The sequence below is a fragment of the Eptatretus burgeri genome, chromosome 16, assembly GCF_056783735.1.
Source record: "Eptatretus burgeri isolate ZD-2024b chromosome 16, Ebu_testis_v1, whole genome shotgun sequence".
NCBI classification, from domain to species: domain Eukaryota; kingdom Metazoa; phylum Chordata; class Myxini; order Myxiniformes; family Myxinidae; genus Eptatretus; species Eptatretus burgeri.
Window position 1 is genome coordinate 59242242 of NC_140976.1, and position 23404 is coordinate 59265645.

Sequence of the window (23404 nt, forward strand, 5' to 3'; positions counted from 1 at the left end):
ATGGTTGGTGTGTGGCAGGCATATCCTGTTGGTCAAGATTCATGCGGAAATAGCCGGTACGGCACTTGCTTCCTGGTCCCACGACATTGACGGAGCTGATATTTAATATAAACTGTCCTATTTTAAATCTTACTTAATCCACCTTGGAGACCACTTGAATATAATGCTTTGTGGTCGTTGAGGGTGGGGGTGTTGGAAGAAGGGAAATGCAGTTACACAGCACTCCCCTTATTTACTCTTATCTTCATTTTTTTTTTCCAATCCTCCCCACCCTCTGCCTCACTCTATGTCTCATGCATAATATATTTGCCCTGTTTTGAATAACCCCGACCTTGTCATACATTATAACAAGATGGACGTAATCACAAACAAAACAGCCCCGTGAGGGATTGACTGTTATTTGAATCCCAAAATCTGAGGGATTAGGCGAGGGAGACTGTGGCTGTGATGCAATCAAGTTTGAATGTAAAATGTGATGTGATGACCATTTCACTCTTCCACTGTCATTTTCAAACAGGTTAAGCATTAAAGACATTTCAAAAAAAAAAAAATGGTGCATTTCAAAAAGATTAGGCCATTGTGTGCTGTTTCCCTGCCCAAATGCTTCTCCGAATGCAGTTGGCATTATCGCATCAGCAAATTTTAACAGGGCATCAGTGTTTAAAGGGACATTTGGAATTAACGGCGCATCAGAGTAAACAGTCGACTTCGCCATGAACGAAAAACGGAACCAATGGGAAACTTCAGCAATCCCAGCCTGCTTTTCCCTTCTTTTCAAGCTGTTTATGAATTCCATGAGTGTTTTGGAATCTATATTTGCCATGGTTTTTCTTTCACGCTTTGCCTGAGTTCCAGAACTTTAAGCTTTCGTGCGGTCATGCTTTTCGGCGGGTTCAGTGGAGCCCATACAATTTGTTGTCTTTCTTGTTTTTTTTTATCCACAGTGATGAGCAGCACCGCGACCGCGACTATCTGTTTGAACGGCGAGATCTTGCAATCGATTTCATCTTCTGTCTTGCTCTCATTGAGATTTTGAAGCAGGTAGATGAGCAGATTGTTGCTTTCAATTGATGTGATGTGCTTTCAAAATTAACATTAATATATTGATCAGGAGTTGCACAAATGCTATCAATGTAACCGATTTCTGAGAGTCCTGTCATTTCAGATTCCCGTGCACCCAGTTCCAGACTCGCTCGTTCATGAAGTCTTGACTCTCGCTTTCAAACATTTCAAGTATCGTGAGGGGTATGTATCAAAGGAATTGGGTGTTCCTGAGCCATGAGGTGTTGTTGAGTCTGGACCGTACATGCCTCTTCTGTGACGCGATTGTTGAATGGTCATACCGCACAGCTAAGCAAGACTAATCTGCTGCAAAAATGCTGATGCCATCACCACCATATCTTGTTGGCTGCAGATCATCACAACCATGAAAGTTCCATAACGTTTTGCAGATGTAGATAATCGGTGATGTATAACATTGGGAACCTTGGTGGCGTTGCGGTGGAATATTTGCTTTTCTCCACTTGGGCTCGTGGATTCTTTAGCTGTGAGATCATCAGACTTGTGAAGTATGGCATTGGATCATGCGGGAGCAATGATGACCATAAACAGTAGTATGCTTCCCAAGTGCCTTGATCATTTAATTAAATGTCACTGCAGCAACTTATTTGGACTGACAGGATAGCTCAGAGGTAGCATACTCGCCTTTGAGCTGTCCAGACTGAGTTTGAATCCCAACCGTACGATATAATGTTATAATGGTGCTTCGTCGGCAGGGCGATGCAGCACTGAGTTTGTCGACCTCTGCTGGACATGCGAAGCCCAGTTGTCTCTTTTGCTAACATTTGCTTGCGAATGTTGAATACACCATGTTCCTTTGGAAAAGAGTAGACCTTTGTGTGCCGCTTCCTGTCCTGACGCGGGGCCATTTCGGTAGCACCATGCGATGGAGTAATGTGACCTGTGCAGCATAAAATCTGAGCGATAGAAATGTTCATGACCTTCGGTCATTGACACCCTGACACTGCAGGAGGGGGGATTGAAATGAGCAACAATGATGACCGTAAGGCTTCATAGTGATGCGTCTTGTTTTGGGCCTGCTCATTTACATGAGTGATTGTAGCTGTGGTTTGCGCATCGTTGTCTTTGCAGATACACAGGACCAAACACTGGAAACATGCACATCATTGCTGACCTTTATGCAGAGGTTATCGGAGTTCTGGCCCAATCAAAGTAAGTCCGTTTGTACACATGCCATATGCGAGAGCGTACTTATTGTGCCCGAAGGTACAATGTATGCACAGCTTTCTTTTTCTTTGGAGGTCCAAGCAAATTTTCACATGTACAGAAATTAAAAAAATGAAGAAAGATGTCAAAGAACTAGAAAGTGTTTATTTGTGAGTGTTTGAGCAACTGGAAATTTTATCGTTCCATTCCTGTTTTGTTTTCTCCATCCATATAAATCCCTGTGATCATTTAGCCTGAAAGTCTTTCATGGGTCTAACTTGACAGTTTTTGTTTTGTGATTCTTGATCGGGTTAGTTATTTTTATTTTTCTTAAAGCAGAAATTGTTGAAGTTGTGGAGTAACTGGAGTTCCAAACGTTTTTGTTCTAAAACTTTTGTTTGTTTATTTAATTTTTATGTTTTGGTAGGTTCCCCATCTGTGTAGTATTTGGTAAACACAGATGCAAGACCATGGGGTAGTTGATAACATGAGTTTTCTTTATTTAAACTTTGCCGCAGGAGGCCTTCAGCCCATTGAAGCCTGTTCTGGTGTTGCCAATCTATTGTTGTTTGTCCATACTCTATCCTTTTTCAATGCTAACCATCAAGCCAGGAAGCAGCACATACCATTTTTATCTCACCAGGAGCTTATGGGATGGCGCTCTGTCCGTCCGTCCACAAATACTTTCATTTTCTTCTCTGAAACTACACATAGGATTTCGATGAAACTTTACCACAACATTCATCACTGTATATGTACCAAAGTTTGTTCATGGCATTAAAAAATCGGGTCTGAAGGGGGTCTCCGGGGGTTCCCCCCCAAAGTAGGTATTTGCTTTCTTCTCAGAAACTACACGTGCAATTCTGATGAAACTTCACCACAAACTTCATCACCCATGATGTACCAAAGTTTGTTTCATGACATTGGAAAAATCTGGCTCTATGGGTGTGTAAGGGGGTGCCCCCCAAAATATGTATTTGCTTTCTTCTCCGAAACTACACACACACAATTTCGATGAAACTTGACCACAGCTTTCATCCCCCATGATGTACCAAAGTTTGCTCATGCCATGAAAAAATTCCAAGTCGAAGGGGGTCTATGGGGGGGGGGGAGGGTGGTTGCCCCCAAAAAGAGGTATTTGCTTTTTTCTCAGAATCTACACACACAATTCCGATGAAACTTGACCACCGCCTTCATCGCCCGTGATGTACAATGATTGTTTACACCATTATAAAAATCTGGGTCTAAGGGATTCTATGTTGGGTTTTTTTATTTATTTATTTTTAACCTCTGCCGTCGAAGATCGGAGGTTACTGTTTTCACCCCTTTCTGTTTGTTTGTTTGTTTGTTTGTGAACAGTATTACGGAAAAACTCCTTGACGGATTTCGACGAAACTTGGTGGGGGGGGGAGGGTTAGGTATGGTCCAAGGATCATGCCATTAAATTTTGGCCTTGGTCCCCCCCCCCCAAAAAAAAAATTGTTAGAGAAAAAATTTTTTTTTTTTGCATTTCTACATGTTTTAAGTGATTTCCAACCCCCTCCCCCCCAAAAAAAAATTGTAAGAAAAAAAAATTTGCAATTTTTTTCAACAAAATTTCGATTTCTTCTTTTTTGCATTTCGACATGTTTTAAGTGATTTCCAACCCCCCCCACCCCCAAGAAAAAAAATGTAAGAAAAAAATTTTTGCAATTTTTTTTCAACAACATTTCAGTTTCTTCTTTTTTGCATTTCGACATGTTTTAAGTGATTTCCAACCCCCCCTCCCAAAAAAAAAAATTGTTAGAGAAAAAATATATATTTTTTGCATTTCTACATGTTTTAAGTGATTTCCAACCCCCCCCCCCCAGAAAAAAATTATCCCCCCCCAAAAAAATTTAGAGAAAATTTTTTTTTTTTTTGCATTTCTACATGTTTTAAGTGATTTCCAACCCCCTCTCCCCCCCCCAAAAAAAAAATTGTAAGAAAAAAAAATTTGCAATTTTTTTCAACAAAATTTCGATTTCTTCTTTTTTGCATTTCGACATGTTTTAAGTGATTTCCAACCCCCCACCCCCAAGAAAAAAATTGTAAGAAAAAATTTTTGCAATTTTTTTCAACAAAATTTCAGTTTCTTCTTTTTTGCATTTCGACATGTTTTAAGTGATTACCACCCCCCCCCAAAAAAAAAATTGTTAGAGAAAAAATATATTTTTTGCATTTCTACATGTTTTAAGTGATTTCCAACCCCCCCCCAGAAAAAAATTGTTACCCACCCCCCAAAAAAATTTAGAGAAAAAAATTTTTTTGGCATTCCTACATGTTTTAAGTGATTTCCACCCCCCCCTCAAGAAAAAAAAATTCTTGGAAATTTTTTTTTGCATTTCTCCATGTTTTGATTTCCAACCTCCCCCAAAAAAATTGTTCGAGGAAAAAAATATTTTTGCAATTTTTTTTCAACAAAATTTCGATTTCTTTTTTTTGCATTATTTCATGTTTTAAGTGATTTCCAACCCCCCCCCCCAAAAAAAAATTGTTGGAGAAAAAAAAAATTTTTGCAACTTTTTTTTTCAACAAAATTTCGATTTCTTTTTTTTTTTGCATTTCTACATGTTTTAAGTGATTTCCAACCCCCCCCCCCCAAAAAAAAATGTTGGAAAAAAGAACTATAACTCTGTCAGCACTGTTGACATCATATTTAATGAATAAGGTTCACTTGAGTGACCCAGCAGTATTGGCGGCGGAGGTTTTGCACTCTCCCGAGTGCTCCCCCTCTAGTTACCTTCGCATTCTGCGAAAGGTTATGTTTTGGTCGGCGTGTTTTTATTTATTTATTTGGAATCTTGTGATTCGTATAACTCAAAAAGTATTAAACCGAATTGCATGAAATTTGTTGGGATGATTGGTTATTAGCCAGGAAGCATTCGATTAGATTTTGGGATCGTTCGGGTCAAAGGTCAAGGTCAAGGTCACGAAAAGGTCAAAATCGTCTTTTTACAATAACATGGTCAATTTTTATTCAATTTGCATGCAACTAACGCCAAAATGTTCAGAATTCAACGCCTCATCTTGTGATATGCAATATGACACAATGACGCCCATACTCTTGTTACCGGTTAGGGGTCAAAGGTCAGGGGGGTCACGACCTTGAAAAATATGCGGTTTTTGTCATAACGCGGTCAATTCTTGTCCGCTTTACATGAACCCAGCACCAAAATGTTCAGAATTTAATGCCCAATCTTTTACACAATGACGTCATAACACATGTCACCGGTTGGGGTAAAATGTCGGGGGGGGGGGGTCACGCCCTTGAAAAGTATGCAGTTTTCGGCATAACTCAGTCAATTCTTATTCGATTTGCATGAAACCAGCATCAAACGAGATTACCTTCTCTTGTTGAAACGTTGTATTCACCGAGCTTGTGAGTGAAGACTCGCCAAAACGACGTGAGTTCATTGTTGTTTAGTCCGTAGCCCCCGAAAGTCGGGGGGGGGGTCATGACATTATAGATATGTGGTTTGTGTCATAAGACCATTCATATGAAACCAGTTCCCCACACTCATACCAAGAACAAAAAAAGTAGTGGCGGCGGAGGTATGTGCTCTATGAGTGCCCGTTCTAGTTGTTTATTGTATTCATTGTCGAGGCTCGTATGAGGTATGAGAGCTAACACAACGTACAGCAAAGGGGGCATGAGATGAGGGGTGGGAGATGGAACATCAAAACAGTGGGGAACAGAGACTTTAGGAGATCTGTGGAAGGGAGAGGGTTGGGGCAAGGAACACTGGGTATACAAAATGGACATTACAGGGACTTTCAGGAAGGAAAGCAGGGAATTTGAAGGAGGTAGGTTTGGAGTGGATTAACAGGGGTAGAAAAGATCAAAGTTTTGGATGGGGGACGATAAGAGGTGGTGGTGAACAGCTGTTTTGAAAGCTTGGAGGGAAGAATGAGATTGAAGAGAGTGTTGGAGTTTATTCCAAAGGTGGGGAAAAAAAGAGTAATGAAAGAGTGAAGGTGAGCAGTGATTCGTGATTTTGGTAGTTTTACCAGAAAGGGGTTGCTGGCGGACCTTGAACGCCCTGCAGATATATGGGGCGGGGGGGGGAACATGTATCGCAGACAGAGCGGGGGGGGGGATATGTTTTGCAGACAGAGCGGGGGGGGGGGCGCGAGACCAGAGAGGCGACTGTAGAAGACAGAAAGACCACCGACCTGCCTGCGGTGAGAGAGTGAGACGCCCAAAGACGGCCTCATCACAGGAGATACCATCACTCAGCCTCACCGTGGGAGATACCAGAAGAAAGAATTTGCTTTCTTTCTTCTCAGAAACTACGCACACAATTCCGGTGAAACTTGACCACCACCTTCATCGCCCGTGATGTAATAAAGTTTGTTCACGACATTCAAAAAATTGGGGTTTCATGGATTCTACGTGGGGGTGGTCCTCCAAAATATGTATTTGCTTTCTTCTCTGAATCCACACACACATTTTCGATGAAACTTGACCACCACCCTCATCACCCATGATGTACCAATGTTTGTTCATGGCATGGAAAAAAATCCAGAGGTATTTATTTTCTTCTCGATAACATATTTTGTGGTCATCCATTCCTTCCAGTTGTTCCCTGGTTATCTTATACAGTTGTTACCAAGCGAGTGCCCAGGGGTATTGCCCCTATGTTTATGTCTCCGCTGATTAAGGCTCCCAAGGCATTATGTTTTCAGGTTGTCCATCCAGCTGCCCTGCCATCCGTGATAGGTTTTTTCCCACGATAACTTTAAAACGGCTGAAGGAATTGAACTCAAACTTGGTACAAGTATGTATAATGATGGAGAGATTAACTGATTCGATTGTGGGGTCAAGAGGTCCCATTAGGTAAAATTCTGTTACTGAGGTAACTTGCGAACCAGTGATGGGATTTCGATCAAACCTGGTATAAGTATCTATTATGATACAAAGATGACCTGATTAGATTTCCCCATCAAGAGGTCAAAGGTAATACAGTAGTCTGTCAGGTTTTCGTTACCTCGATAACTTGAGAACGGCTGAAAGGAACCAAGTCAAACTTGGTACAAGTATGTATAATGACATAAAGATTAACGGATTACATTATGAGGTCAAAGGTCAGAGGTCCTGCTCAGTAAATGTACTGTTTCTGTGTTAACTTGTGAGCCAGTGATGGAATTTTTACCAAGCTTGGTGAAAGTATATATTATGATGCAAAGATGAACTGATTATATTTTGAGGTCAGTGGTCGTGTCAGGTTAAAATGTGATACTTGAGAACAGCTGGAGGGATTTCAATTACACTTGGTACACGCATGTAATAATGAAGGCTGAGGCATATAGGTTGACTTCGTGACGTCGAAGCGTGCCGTTCCAGTTAAAGTGATTGGTATGACTCTGCCGGGGTTAGGTTTGAACCGCTGACCACCCCCCAACCGACTCCAGAGCTGATGCTCTTACCATTACATCACCGAATCTGTTTGAATCTGAATGTACAAATAGATCAACATGAGAGTCTGGACGGAGGTTGTTTTGTGTTGTGCATCAGTTTAAAAATTAGAACTAACAAAATTAACAACTTCATTATTATGCTTTTTCAAATATGTACGTTTTCACATCCAGGAGTATGCAATTCCTGTGCATGCAATGTAAGAAGTTATAAGAAAAGGAATTAAATTAGAATAATCAACACTTAATTTTGATGTACTTAGAGACATGCTGATCTCTGCTCCACTTTTCCTCTTTTTGAACAACCACAATTATTCCTACCTTGTGGGGTCGGCCGGTGGAGGTTTAGGCCCAAGTCTTTCTGTAAACGACTGGCTGTGACCTTCAGGAATTTGTAATTTGTTCAGGGTGCCGATGATAACTCGCCTACTCTATGCAAAACACACCTTGGGTTTTATAACATCGACCAACGCAAACAGTGCTGGCAGATGGGTCGTCTGGCTTAATGCCCTCGCGACGGATGGCGCACACATTGATGTATCGCTCTGTACACAAAACACCAGGATGGCATTTTATAGCTGCACCGAATTTCGAACCCAGGTGAGACATTTCAGAGGCGAGTGTGCATGCGATACTTTCCTACCAGCCCCTCAAATGGGGCTGATACCATCCAGAACCAGAGTTGGTGTCAAAGTCACCCAATGCTCGCATGTTTATACATTTATCGTTTTAAAAAGACTAGTGTAATATTATTTTTTTATAAAGCATTGCAGTGGTCTGATCCAAATAATTTTAAAGCAATATATGTATTTGTATTTTGTAATCAGAAAAAAATAGTGTGGTAGATAAAAACATTAGAAAGGAAATAACTTGCACCAAAAATTTAACATTTTCATGCTCACGCTCACGCTCACACCAGGGTTATCGCTATAGCTCTCTGTTCTTCGAACGGCGAGCTAAAAATGACCATTCTTTTAATGTATTTGTTATTCATTCATGTTTTGCGGGCAAAAGCTGAGAAACTGTTACCGTAGTCGAAACTTTTAATTCTTACTTAAAAAAACAAACAAACATGGTTAAACCAGCGTATTTTGCTTTCAGTTTAGCAGACATTGAACATGATGATATTTCAGGTTCCAGACAGTGCGGAAAAAATTTGTGACGGAGTTGCGGGAGCTCAGGCAGAAGGAGCCCTCACCACAGCTTTCACAGAGCATCATCAGCCTCATAATGGGCCTCAAGTTCTTCCGTGTGAAGATGTACCCTGTTGAGGAATTTGAAGCGTCTTTTCAGTTCTTGCAGGTACAGCTTTCTTTCCCACATCCAGGGCCAAATTTAGTTAAGTGTACAATTTTTCAAGGTGACTACACCTTTGGTACAAATGGCAGTTCTGATCGAAATGTTAACTGCATTTGACTATGGTGTGTGATAAAGTTCCAGGGCCATTGCATATACCCAGTAATATGATACAGAAAGTATTATTCACAGATGTTAAGAATTATTTCCTCCTTTTTATGGAAGATGTCTGGATACACAAGTTAGGTGAGCAGTGTGGACTGTTGTGCCAATGGTGCTTCGCTTAGTTGTCAGAAATCACTCACTTGATGAATGAAGGTGGAGAATCAACATCACCTATAATGTCACACTGGAAGATTCCACAAAAAGCTCAGGAATTGCTCAATGTTCACAGGGTCCAGACATTTGAGTGTTTCATTACGAGAAAGCCACAATCAATGTACTGTAAATGCACAAGCAGTGTTGGTTGACTTTTTCAAGCTTCCTGGTGTGGTTGCTTAATGAGTTGATGCTGAAAATCCAATGATAAGTGACGTCAAAAAGTTGTCCTGCAGTGTTTGAAAATATAATTTCTACAGGGCGTAAGGTCCAGACATTTGAGCGTTTCATTATGAGAAAGCCACAATCAAGGTACTGTAAATGCACAAGCAGTGTTGGTTGACTTTTTCAAGCTTCCTGGTGTGGTTGCTTAATGAGTTGATGCTGCAAATCCAATGATCAGTGACGTCAAAAAGTTGTCCTGCAGTGTTTGAAAATATAATTTCTACAGGGCGTAAGGCTCATGGAAGAGAGCCTGGTGTTGGCGCAGTGGTTAGGGCAGTGGCTTGGGATCCAAAAGGTCCTGAGTTCAAGCCCCGTTGGGCCACTGAATTAATACACCAGGGGGTTGACTCAGCCTGTCATCCTTCCGAGGTTGGCGAAATAAGTACCAGTGTACTGGGCCAGTGTATACCCCGGTTAAAATAGGTGTACCATATCCCTGTGTTGTAAGAGGCGACCAGGGTTGCGTCAGGAAGGGCATCCGGCGTGAAACATGTGCCAAATCACTATGCGGATCATACGGATGATCCGCTGTGGCGACCCCGAACGGGAGCAGCCGAAAGAAGAAGAAGAAGAAGAAGAAGTAAGGCTCATGGAAGAGCTGGAACACAAATTGCATGCATGTCGGCAAATGCATGACAACACCTGACCTGACTTCAAATGAACACAGCCATTGAGCTTTCGTGAGGAGTGACATCACTTCCCAGACCACTCTGGGTACCGGTGGTGCCATTTTATGACATCACATTTCTCTCTGCACTCAGCAATGCAAATAAGGAGGAATTTCCTTTTCCCCATGGATGCTAACCAGAGGAGTTTGCCTGTTCTCTATCCTCTCGAAGCTGAGTGACAAGCAAGGAAGTGACGCATCCCATTTTATAAGTCTTTGGTATGACTGGACCAGGGTCGTAATCGAATCACCAACCTCCCAAAATCAGAGCAGATGCTCATCAATATCAGCTTTAAACATTTTGATCAGAACTGACGTTAGCACCAAAGGTGTGGTGACTATGGTTGGAGTTATAGATCTGATGCTGTTACTCAGAACGTATGTCATCGTCTCTTTTCCTTTCAGTAAATGTGATACCAGTTTGGAGCTTTATTGCATCAGCTTCAATCCTGTTTTGCTTTGTTCTTTAATAATTTCTGTTTTGCTATGGTGTGGGATCATAAGGCTTATTCTTGTCCAAACATTTTTTTTCTCCTGTACTGTACATGATTCGAGATGGAACTCTTCTTCTTTCGGCTGCTCCCGTTAGGGGTCGCCATAGCGGATCATCCGTATGATCCGCATAGTGATTTGGCACATGTTTTACGCCGGATGCCCTTCCTGACGCAACCCTGGTTGCCTCTTACGACACAGGGATATGGTACACCTATTTTAACCGGGGTATACACCGGCCCAGTACACTGGTACTCACTTCGCCGACCTCGGAAGGATGACAGGCTGAATCAACCCCCTGGTGTATTAATTCAGTGGCCCAACGGGGCTTGAACTCAGGACCTTTTGGATCCCAAGCCACTGCCATAACCACTGCGCCAACACCAGGCTATGATTCGAGATGGAACAAAACCAGAAAAAAAGGATCAGAAAGTGCTGACATTTTTGGCTTTAACCTTTGTCAAAGTAAAATAACTCTGACGAAGGATAAAGCACAAAACGTCAGCTTTTTTTTGCTCCGATAAAGGGTAAAGCTCGAGACGTCAGCTCTTTGTGATCCTTTACGTCTGATGACTTGTTTTTATTCTCTTGCCGAAATTAGCAGCCTAATTAGTTATTTGCTGAAATTAGCAACCATTCACATCAACATCAGTCTGCTTAATGAGATGAGAGAGCTTGCCTCATCTGCCCATTCAAAAGACAGAGTGCTCTATTGTGTAGCACTTGTTCTGCTTGAAAGAATGCCGGTTTTTCAAGACTCTCAAGGAATCCAATGGAAAATCGAACACCTTTTCGGCAAAGCATTCTGGCATGAGCTATTTCTCTGTCTCAATCGTATCATATGCATGTTTGGCTGGGTGTTAGTTATGAGTTCAGCTTGCAGGTAGTTTCATTTCTATGTGGAGTGACATAAATAAAGTGCAGCTGATGCAGTGCCCTTTATTAGTAAGAGTAGGAATTTGGCATTGATCAGGGTACTGGCCATAACTCACGTACTCTTCCTGAAATATATCTTTGAATCTTCAACGTACATCAAGTAATGCTCGTAGACAGGAGCTCAGGTTAATGTCCATCTGAGGGACAATACACTTTTATTTTGTTTTGTTTACAGGAGTGAAGTTCATGGAAGAGCATCATAGAACTGACAGTGGGACAAACATCAAGGTGATGAACGAACAGGAAAATAAGGAAGGTGGTTGGGTTCGGAAAGGTTAATGGAGGTAATGAAGACCATGCCTTATAATCGATGATGACAAGAGATGGAGGTGCACTGCTTGCTTTGAAGTCCTGAAGGGAAGAATGAGACAGAGCAGCCTCTGAAAGGTGGTTCCATAGATGGAAGAAGTGAGGAATAAATGGGTTGTGGTGTGCAGTCAGCCTGGACTTTGGAAGCCTGGCAGGGGGGGGGGGGATTATGAGAAGTAAGTTTGCATCCTGGAGTAGATGGGGAGGGTCACAGGCCTGAGAGAGTAATATTAGAGGAGAAGAGGTTAAACAAAAGTGACCACCGACCTGCCTACGATGTGCAAGCAAAAACATACCTTGTGCTTCAGACTCATCATGGGAGATTGCAATAATGAGAGCTTTAAATTCCACAGAACGATCAACCTCACATGGTCCACCATCAACCCCCTTCTGGTGAAATTAACTAAATTCAGGATCACCACTCATCTCCACTCACTTGTTCCTCTTTTTTTTCCTGCTTGTGGAATCAATTCCACATCCTCTTCAATATCTCTCTTCCCTTCAGGTCTTCAAGATGACCGTTCCCCACCATCTCAGATCATCTCCAATCTTAAACCATGATCTTTTCTACCCTCGTTAACCCTCCTCGTTACAATTTTCCAGTTTTCCCTCCTTAGAGTTGCCTTCTGTTTCCATCTTGTCCACCCCATGCATGCTTGTTTTGCATCCTGTTTTTGACGATTGTGTCTTGATCCTTTCAGTGTATTAGCTCTTCCATGAGACTAGACTATGTATCCAAAAAAATAAAAAATCTAGGAGAGATCTCATAGAGGAGAGCAGTACTCCTTAGAGTTACGTACAAAGGCTGTGTAGGCTGTGAGTAATTCTAATTTTCCAAGGAAAGACTTACTGTAGATCGACGGAGGATGCCCAGTCTGGGGCTGGCTTTGGAGACCAATATTTCAGGGTTCAAGGAGATGTTCCATTTATCAGACCAGTGTCTAATCATTTCCAGATCAGCAGAGTAAAGGGGTGAGGTACTGTACAGCGCAATATGGAGTCTACAATAAGGAAGAGAGAGTTTTCTTGAGCATCATAGGAAACATGCTTATTTTGAGATCATGTTGAACATGTGGTTGATCATGTTAAACCTCTTTCATTTTTGAGAGCCTCCATCCATTGCTGAGAGAGGAGCAGAAGCATGTGCAGAGTTGTATAATCGGGACAGAATCCAAAATGATAGTCAGAGATCAGACTGTTTGAAAATGGGAAAGATTTGATATCGAAAGTAGTGATGGATTACATGACTGTAATTGGAAGCAACCTATTGGCCTATATTTTGTAGGGTCTGTTTTTGCACCATTCTTGTGAACAGAATGATGTTTGCTGACTTCCAGGCAGAAGGGAGGTGGGAAAAGGAAAAGGATCGAGGACAGACTGAATTGAGCAGTTAGAGGGGGAGCAAGGACTGCAGAGAAGGATTTAAGAACATGAACACTGATACCATCTGGACCCATTGTCAAAGCAGGGGCAAGGCTGGACATAACTTACTTTACCTTCGGTGAGAAGTACTGTCCACTGAATGCAGTTGACTGTGGGTACGTCCGGGTAAGATGGGGACAGAACAGAACAGGATGGCTTGGGTAAGTGAAGTATGGAGGCAAAAAGCGAGTTGAGATATTCTGTCTTATATCAGGCAGTCTCCAGTGAGGCCTTTTGAGGTGGGGGATGGGACTGAAGGGGAGCATATGCCAGAGACAGACTTGACAAGGTGCGACCATGATTTGGAGGAAGGAGACTATTTGGAGAGTTCGGCCTTGAGATTTGTAAGATTGTTTTCTGACTTACCTTATGCTGGGGCATACTTGTGAGCTTGTAGTACAACACCCTGCCTGCAAAGCACCAATCGGACAGCTTATAGATGGGCTGAGAATTAAAGCCAAATTGGATCACTCATATTAAGGTACACTATCTCTCTGCCCTCTCCTGTCAGGATGCTGCCTTTATGCTTTATCTTCTTTCAGATGCAGCACATGGCTGTGGCTGGCATCATTTGTTGGTGCCGTGGCTGTGCAGGTTGACGCACGCCCCCTGTTCTCGCAGGAATTTGGAATTTGGCCAGGCTACCTGCGATAACTCGCCTACTCTTCATGAAGCACACCTTGGGACCTTGAACGTCTACCAACCAATGCCAGTAGATTGGCCGCCCAGCTTATCGTTTATCTTCGGGACGGCACAAACAGTTGATGGCAGTTTTTAGCAAAACACCAGAGTGACAGTTTATAGTTGGGCCAATGTTTCAACCCAGACTACACAGCTCAGAGACGCTATCTTGTTAGCCCAAGCCAATGTTGACGATGCCTTTGATCATGTGTATGGTTGGCAACAGCACTTGTTATTCTTGATGGTCAAAATGGTTGTTATGGTGTTTACTGTGGGTATTTCAATCCCTTTAGGAATGTGCACAGTATTTTCTGGAGGTGAAAGACAAGGACATAAAACACGCCCTGGCCGGCCTGTTCGTTGAGATTCTGGTACCAGTCGCAGCGGTAAGAGGCAGAGGCACATTCCTTGTTTGCTCTTGACTTCATGCAAGTGCTTAAGCAAATTTCCTTTTCCTCTCAAGTGAAAAGTCATGATGGTTCAGGATTAAATTGGTCAGATCAAGATCATTGTTGTCCTTTTTTTTGTTTGTTTCAAAACTCAGCAATGACCTGGCTCAACATGAATGGGTTTCCAACTGAAAGGTCACATTTCGTCAATGTTCTAATATTGTAGAAAGTGTCCAAACAATTGCTGACATAAAAATGGACGTTTAATATCTATCTATATACAGTGGGGAGAACAAGTATTTGATACTGTCAACCCGGTACGTCACAGGCATGGCGAGGCCTGTAATTTTTATCATAGGTACACTTCAACTGTGAAAGATGGAATCCAAAAGAAAAATTCTGAAAATCACATAGAATGATTTTTAAATAATTAATTTGCATTTTATTGCATGAAATAAGTATTTGATACATCAGAAAAACTGAACTTAATATTTGGTGCAGAAACCTTTGTTTGCAATTACAGAGATCAGACGTTTCCTGGAGTTCTTAACCAGGTTTGCACAGACTGCAGCAGGGATTTTGGCCCACTCCTCCATACAGATCTTCTCCAGATCCTTCAGGTTTCGGGGCTGTCGCTGGGCAACACAGACTTTCAGTTCCCTCCAAAGATTTTCTATTTGGTTCAGGTCTGGAGACTGGCTAGGCCACTCCAGGACCTTGAGATGCTTCTTATGGAGCCACTCCTTAGTTGCCCTGGCTGTGTTTCGGGTCGTTGTCATGCTGGAAGACCCAGCCACGCCCCATCTTCAATGCTCTTGTTGAGGGAAGGAGGTTGTTGGCCAAGATCTCGCGATGCATGGCCCCATCCATCCTCCCCTATTTTGGTCTCATCAGACCACATGACCTTCTCCCGTTCCTCCTCTGGATCATCCAGATGGTCATTGGCAAACTTCAGACGGGCCTGGACATGCGCTGGCTTGAGCAGAGGGACCTTGCGTGCACTGCAGGATTTTAATCCATGACGGCATAGTGTGTTACTTATGCTACTCTTTGATACTGTGGTCCCAGCTCTCTTTAGATCATTGACCAAGTCCTGCCGTGTAGTTCTGGGCTGATCCCTCACCTTTCTCATGATCATTGAGGCTCCACGAGGTGACATCTTGCATGGAGCCCCAGACCGAGGCAGACCGAGACCCCAGACCGAGACCGACCGAGGTCGCGGTGTGGGATCGCTCGTCGCCGGACCCAAGCCAGCCAGCCATTCTCCTCCCCCAGGGCATCAACAATTTCCCCTTTCCCCCGTGCTGAGATAGTGCAAAAGGGGGCACCGTTCCCACCCCACTCCAAACGTCGTGCCAACGAAACCCGCCAAGGAGCACGGAGTCGGGGCACAGCCGCGCGGCCACATTTGCGGCTCGCCCGCCAACGCGTCATGAGGACGCGGTTTGGACCCCCCGGTCTCGCGGACCTGGCCGCTCCTCCAGGTTATGCGCACATTTGGAATACAGGCTTGTCTGCCCCCTTGTCGATGAGGGTGGCTTCTTTTCTTTGCTTTTGTGTAAATGTGTGTTGGCGCCGTCTGTAAAGTCAAGCTGTCTAAGTGTTGCCGTGTGTGCGCGTAGTCGGTATTAACTCTGCGTCGTTGTTGCTTTTTTTGTTTTAATTGCTTTATGTGCATTAAGACTGTATGGCTGTATATTCGTGCTCTCCGTGTGCCGGGAAATAAATGCGCATTGTGTGAACTGTTTTCCCGTTTCGCTTCGTCTTTTTCCTTATTGAATCTCCATCTTGCTTCACGTAAAGGGTTCTGAGTGGGTGCAAAGCGCCCCTTAAATAATCTGAACCGTCGAGGTCGACGATAACACCGCTCGGTTATCCCGATAGTACGGAACGGGCCGCCCAAGCGGCTCGTGTCCAGAGTCGACCTGCGGCGAGGTACGATCGCCCGGTTTACCATCCGCGTGGGTACTTCGGTAGGTCGAGTTTGGCGAACAACCCTATCTTACGCGGGTGGCCGATTGGCACGATTGTGGTGAGGTCGAAAGGCCCACCCGTGACTGGCTCCGGGCGATAGTTCCCGGAGGGTCACGACTGAATTGTCCGTCCGGTGGGCAACGTGCCGCGATCCGAGTTACATGGCCGTCCCCGGCGGGCGCGAATTCGCAACTAGATACATATCGATATATATTTGTATATGTGTATATGTATATGTATATGTATATGTATATATATATATATATATATATATATATATATATATATATATATATATATATATATAATATATAAAAGCCTGGTGTTGGCGTAGTGGTGAGGGCAGTGGCTTGGGACCCAAAAGGTCCTGAGTTCAAGCCCCGTTGGGACACAGAATTAATATATGTGTATATATATATATATATATATATATATATATATATATATATATATATATATATATATATATATATATATATATATATATAAACCAAGTCGAAAACACCAGGGGGTTGACTCAGCCTGCCATCCTTCCGAGGTCGGCGAAATGAGTACCAGTTGTACTGGGCCCGGTGTATGCCCCGGTGAGAATAGGTGTACCATATCCCTGTGTGTCGTAAAAGGCGACCAGGGTTGCGTCAGGAAGGGCATCCGGCGTAAAAACCTATGCCAAATCTTTATGCGGACAACAAAACGAATTTCCATACCGGATCGGTCGAGGCCCGGGTTACCAACGACCGCCACCGGTACCGGTGGTCAGCAGGGTACCAGTGGAAAGGTACCAGTGGAGGAGGTGAGACACGCGTTGGATGGTGGTAAACATGGGTGGGATGATTGGGCAATGACAGCAGAAGTTGTGAGGGAGATAGCTAGGAAGGTACTTGGTGTGACATCTGGACAGAGGAAGGAAGATAAGGAGACTTGGTGGTGGAATGAGGAAGTACAGGAAAGTATAAGGAAGAAGGGGTTGGCGAAAAAGAAGTGGGATAGTTAGAGAGATTAAGAATGTAGGCAGGAGTACAAGGAGTGGCGGCGAAAGGCAAAAAGAGAGGTGGCAAAGGCCAAGGAAAAGGCATATGACGAGCTGTATGAGAAGTTGGATACAAAAGAAGGGGAAAAGGATTTATACCGATTGGCAAGACAGAGGGACCGAGCTGGGAAGGATGTGCTGCAGGTTAGGGTGATAAAGAACGTAAATGGGAATGTGCGGACGAGCGAGGAGAGTGTGTTGAGAAGGTGGATGGAGTACTTTGAGGAGCTGATGAATGAAGAAAATGAGAGAGAGAAGGTTGGAAGAGGTGGAGATAGTGAATCTAGAAGTGGGGCGGATCAGTTAGGATGAAGTGAGGACTGCTATGAAGAAGATGAAAAGTGGAAAGGCGGTTGGCCCAGATGGTATACCAGTGGAGGCATGGAAGTGCTTAGGAGAGATGGCAGTGGGGTTGTTAACCAGATTGTTTAATAAAGTCTTGGAAAGTGAGAGGATGCCGGAGGAGTGGAGATTAAGTGTACTGGTTCCGATTTTCAAGAATAAGGGTGATGTGCAGAGCTGTGGAAATTACAGAGGGATAAAGTTGTTAAGCCACACCATGAAGTTGTGGGAAAGAGTAGTGGAAGCTAGGTTGAGAGGAGAGGTGACGATCTGTGAGCAGCAATATGGGTTTCTGCCAGGAAAGAGCACCACTGATGTAATGTTTGCTTTGAGAATGTTGATGGAGAAGTATAGGGAAGGCCAGAAGGAGTTACATTGTGTCTTTGTGGATTTAGAGAAAGGTTATGATAGGGTGCCAAGAGAGGAGTTGTGGCATTGTATGAGGAAGTCGGGAGTGGTGGAGAAGTATGTGAGGATCGTGCAGGATATGTCTGAGGACAGTGTGACAGCGGTGAGGTGTGCGGTAGGAATGACGGACCGGTTTAAGGTTAAAGTGGGATTGCACCAAGGATCCACTCTGAGCCCTTTCCTGTTTGCAATGGTGATGGACAGATTGACGGACGAGATCACACTGGAGTCCCCATGGACTATGATGTTCGCGGATGACATCAGGATCTGTAGGGAGAGTAGGGAGCAGGCTGAGGCGAGCCTCAAGCGGTGGAGGTATGCACTGGAGAGAAGGGGAATGATAGTCAGTCGGAGTAAGACGGAGTACATGTGCGTAAATGAGAGGGAGGGTGGTGGTATGGTGCGGTTGCAAGGAGTTGAGGTGGGGAAGGTGGATTGGTTTAAATACTTGGGATCAACTGTCCAAAGTAACGGAGAGTGTGGGAGAGAAGTGAAAAAAGAGTGCAGGCAGGATGGAGTGGGTGGAGAAGAGTTGCAGGAGTGATTTGTGACAGAAGGGTAGCTGCAAGAGTGAAGGGGAAAGTATATAAGACGGTAGTGAGACCAGCTATGTTGTATGGTTTGGAGGCGGTGGCACTAACAAAAAGACAGGAAGTGGAGCTGGAGGTGGCAGAGTTAAAGATGCTGCGATTCTCGTTGGGAGTGACGAGGATGGATAGGATAAGAAATGAGTATATTAGAGGGACAGCGCAGGTAGGACAGTTTGGAGACAAAGTGAGAGAGGCGAGATTGAGATGGTTTGGACATGTGCACAGGAGGGAAGCGGAGTATATCGGGAGAAGGATGTTGAAGATGGAGCCGCAAGGCAGGAGGAGAAGAGGAAGGCCAAAGAAGAGGTTCATGGACACGGTGAGGGCGGACATGCGGGTGGTTGGAGTGTCAATGGAAGATGTGGAGGATAGAGCGAAATGGAGACGGTTGAATCCTCTGTGGCGACCCCTAACGGGAGCAAGCCGAAAGAGGAAGAAGAAGAAGTATATGTATATATATATATATATATATATATATATATATATATATATATATATATATATATATATATATATATATATATATATATATATATATATATATATATGCAAGTTCAACGATCGTTTCTGAATGGGGTAAACGTCGTATCCACAGCACGTATCATGCTGAATGATACCTCAATTTAAGAGCTCTTTGGTCCGCACAGTGCATGCGGAGGTTTGCAAATATTGATGTTCGTGCATTTTCAAGTTGTATTCATTTTTGTGCATATTTGCGCACACTGGCAGTGTATAGGCTCAGAGTCGCTGGTTCGCTCATCTACCAGAACTAAAATTATAATGTAACCACAAACTATTCAGTCAATTCCATGCAACGTACAATTACTATGTTGTCCATTTACTTCACCGAGAAACCTTAGCAGTCTTAACAGTTAGTGACTATTATGCGTGCTTGGGTTTGGGAATGAGTGAAAGGGGCGGGCGGTGGGGGGAGGGTTGAGGACTTGAAGAAGGGGGAGCAGAGGACAGAGAGTTGAAGTGGGGGGTTGGGACAGGGGGTTTGAGGCTGGGGGGAAGGAGACTGTTTGAGGATTTGAAGAGGAAAGAGCACGAGAACTTGAAATCACATTCTACATTATGTGGATTTCCGTGGGTCCTTGCTGTTATGCTGTTGAAGGACATTCCCAGCAAACTCCTGAAATATTCCATGCACTATTGGGAACTAATTCCTTTACAACAGCCTGTTCGAAACAGGTTATCCACTTTAACATACAGTTGTTGAATTTTTGGTGCCATCTTGTTTCTACAGACTGTGAAAAATGAGGTGAACGTTCCCTGCCTTCGTAACTTTGTGGACATGCTTTACCCCACCACATTTGAACTGTCATCACGAAAGAAGCATTCTTTGGTAATTATAAAGTGCACCTCCTTCGTCGCCACCACCTGTTTGTTGTTGATATGAAGCTTACTTTGCAATGTATACGTGCTCGTTGCACGTTACGATAAAGTTTAAAAGTTTCATGACATCGTGGGTTTCTCCCACCTCTTTACCTGTCCATTTTAGCTACAGGTGCTTTCCGGATGCACTCCACCTGCCTGTGCTCTTTTTGTTCATGTTGTTTTAAAGCAGCGCTAATGGGACTTCGTCCAAGCAGCTCTTGTGACTCGAGCGTGTCCGTTTAAGTAAATTACAATGCTTCTCCACTGTACTTCGCATTTTATTTTCCCTCTTTACAGCTTTACACGTGAATACCACGACCTTCTTTCGAAGGCTTTAAAGTCACAAGAAATCATCGCTGAACGGGATGTTGGATAACTTCTCTTGATTTTTGGATTTTAGGAATGAAAAGAAGACTTGTTCATTAATGTAGTGAATCTGATGAGATTAGCCAATTTAGATGTGGTTATGACAAGCCATTCGGCTCCCTCTCCCCTCCCCCCACCACCCCCTTCCACCCCCTGCTACATCCAAGTGAATCGGTCATTTTGGACATAAATAAAATCCCATAATCCTTCAAAATGACCACCTGTGACAAGGGAAGGGAATAGGAGTCAACCACAATGAGTGGAATTGTCACATGTAGTAAACCACACACACGAGATGGGTTAGGAATATTATCCCCAACTTGAAGATCGTTAATGAGCCGGCTGGGGATTTTTTTTCCTGACATTTGTGTCCACTTGTAACATTTCACTTCCACTGAGGCCATCTCAACTTTGTGAAGCTTGTATTTTTGAATCCTTAACGCAGCTGCCTTCACCTGGATTTAAACGCACACCCTTGAGGATACCTATCCGGTGTCCTTACCTGTACACCATCACTGTACATAAAAAAATATCTTGCTGAAGTGACAGTGTGACTGAGATGCTTAAAGCACGCTCTCTCTCTGCCATGTTACCGGCTTTGGGAGGCTGCTGGGTGAATGAAGGGTGATGGTGTCAAATGTTTCTCTCTGACATTCAAACTATTATGTCTTTCCTCCTACCTCCTACCTTTCCTCCTACCCTTGACCTTTATTCTCAGGCTCTATTTCCGCTGGTAACCTGCCTACTTTGTGTCAGTCAGAAGACGTTCTTTTTGAGCAGCTGGCATATTTTTCTTACCAACTGCCTCTCTCACCTAAAGGTGCTGCATTTTTATAACACTTGTTTTCACAAAAACAAGTTATTAACGCGTTTTAATTATTCTGAGTTATAAAGTTTATCATGATTAATGATAAATTATTTTTCCATTAATAGCCGGTTTTAGCCTGTGTAATAAATGTTTTTTTTTTTTCCTGGCTAACTGTTTTGAGGGGGCATGTTTGTTCAGAACAAAGATCCAAAAATGTCTCGAGTGGCATTGGAGTCGCTGTACCGCCTGCTTTGGGTTTACATGATCCGCATCAAATGTGAGAGCAACACTGTGACTCAAAGGTGTGCCTTCAGCAAGTTCAGAACGACTTCAGAAGGAGTTGCTCGAAAGCTAATAAACACTATTGGTTTGATTTTCAACATTTGTCCTTTCCAGTTGCTGTGCATGATCACATTTAGAGATGTGATGTTCCCTGAGCTGCTGTCACAACATTGTGTTTCAGCCGCCTAAGCAACATCGTCGTGGCGCTCTTCCCTAAAGGCTCCCGCAGCGTTGTCCCTCGAGACACGCCTCTCAACATCTTCGTCAAAATAATCCAGTTCATTGCACAGGTCCTTCGCTCGATCTTTCTGGGCAAATGAGAAAACTACAAACTGTTTGCTAAGATGTACTAGGACATGTTAAAAAGTAATGCCTCCGATTCTTTTTCTCCAAAACGGGTAAAGCCGTTCAAATGAAACGACGCGCACCTCACACATTAGTTCTTCCTGATACAAGGTGCGAAGTTTCGTGATTCTGGCACTAGATGTCTCAGTGCTACCTTCGTTAAGATGGCAGAGGGCAACATGATGTCAATCCTGTGTAGCGCTGGAGACAATATTTGGTACGACTGGAGATGGGAGTAGGGTGCATCGTTACGATCGTGAGAGTAAGAGACGGTCAATGGAGTTCCACCACAAAGAACATCAGCCCTGACTTGGCAATTCCCCCAAACTTAAGGAACACCTTTATGGAGATCAGTTCTCTTCCGCCGATGACATGAAGGCCACTGTGAAGCGCTGGTTAAGTCGGCGGGATGCGCACAGTTCTTTTGTGATGCCATCTCAAAACTACTTGGAACATTATCTGTTTTGGAGAAAAATAATAGGAGGCGTTACTTTTCGGCACACACTCGTACTTCAACAATGTTGGTATAACAGACCTTCCTATCTGTATAGATTGTCTGTAATTTTTATGCAAATCACTCTGAAGTTATGGATGCATGGACAAGCTCAAAAAGATACGGAAATCTGGATCTTATATCAGGAATTCATATTGGTTGTGGTTTCTCACCGGTAACAAGTGGTGAAATTCACATAAACAAATAAAAGTAGTTTCCAAGGGTAAAGAAAAAAAAATCACCCAAATTTCTGTTTCATGACGAAAATACTCAAAGCGGTTGAAAAATCGGTCATCGTAGCCGCAGTCAGCTGAACTGCACTGAAGAGGTCGATTTCAAAATTTGGGGAAGTGAAGGCATACCTGCTAAACGTTTGCACGATGATGTTGGTAATTTTGTGAAGGTGTCACTGTTTTTAGATCGGTATGAGTGATCGGTATGGGTAGCTTTACGTGGGTTATTTGCTCGGCATGTCCATACAAATTCTACTTTGCATGGGCACATACAATTAGTACGTAGTGTTCATATTTTTGGAGGCCCAAGCACAACTGATGTAGTATTTTGTCAGAGCTGCAAATTGTAAGCTTGTGAAGTGTAATATTTTCCCTCTCGATGATTAGCGGTTTTATTTATATATTTTTAATGGGTTTTTGTTTTTTTGTTTTAATTGACAGCATTTTAGTAATCACTCGACTCTGATTCAAAAAGTGAAGTCAACCACAATGGGTGGATTGGTTCTGCTCTATCAGACCGCATGAAGCGGATAAGCTCTCTCTTTTTCCTAAAGGTTGTTAGTGTGCTCGTTTGGTAAAATAGTGAGACGGTCGGTCATGCTTAGAATAGCTCAGTCTCTCGAAGCTTGGAATCCTTCGATCTTGTTTGAATCCACAATCTCTCGGATTCTAGTCTCATGTCTTGACAAGTAAGCCACCACAAATGTATGTGTCGGTACGGTTGGTTTGCGAGGACGTGTAGGTGATGAAACTTGT

General features: G+C 43.3%; 1 protein-coding gene across 8 annotated transcripts in view; it reads left to right on the top strand.

The window, feature by feature from the left end:
* LOC147011136 (protein furry homolog-like) overlaps positions 1–23404 on the top strand; it is a 173507-nt gene that overhangs the window by 65679 nt on the left and 84424 nt on the right. For 6 of the 8 annotated variants that reach the window (XM_085859042.1, XM_085859043.1, XM_085859037.1 and 3 more), the window contains 9 exons: positions 945–1041; positions 1166–1245; positions 2152–2232; positions 8796–8964; positions 14302–14394; positions 19991–20089; positions 21206–21307; positions 21494–21597; positions 21759–21867. In XM_085859042.1, coding sequence (XP_085715168.1) covers positions 945–1041; positions 1166–1245; positions 2152–2232; positions 8796–8964; positions 14302–14394; positions 19991–20089; positions 21206–21307; positions 21494–21597; positions 21759–21867 — 934 coding nt within the window. Of the gene's footprint in view, positions 57–944; positions 1042–1165; positions 1246–2151; positions 2233–8795; positions 8965–14301; positions 14395–19990; positions 20090–21205; positions 21308–21493; positions 21598–21758; positions 21868–23404 lie in introns of all 8 variants that reach the window. The other 2 variants (XM_085859044.1, XM_085859041.1) reach the window with 2 other exon arrangements.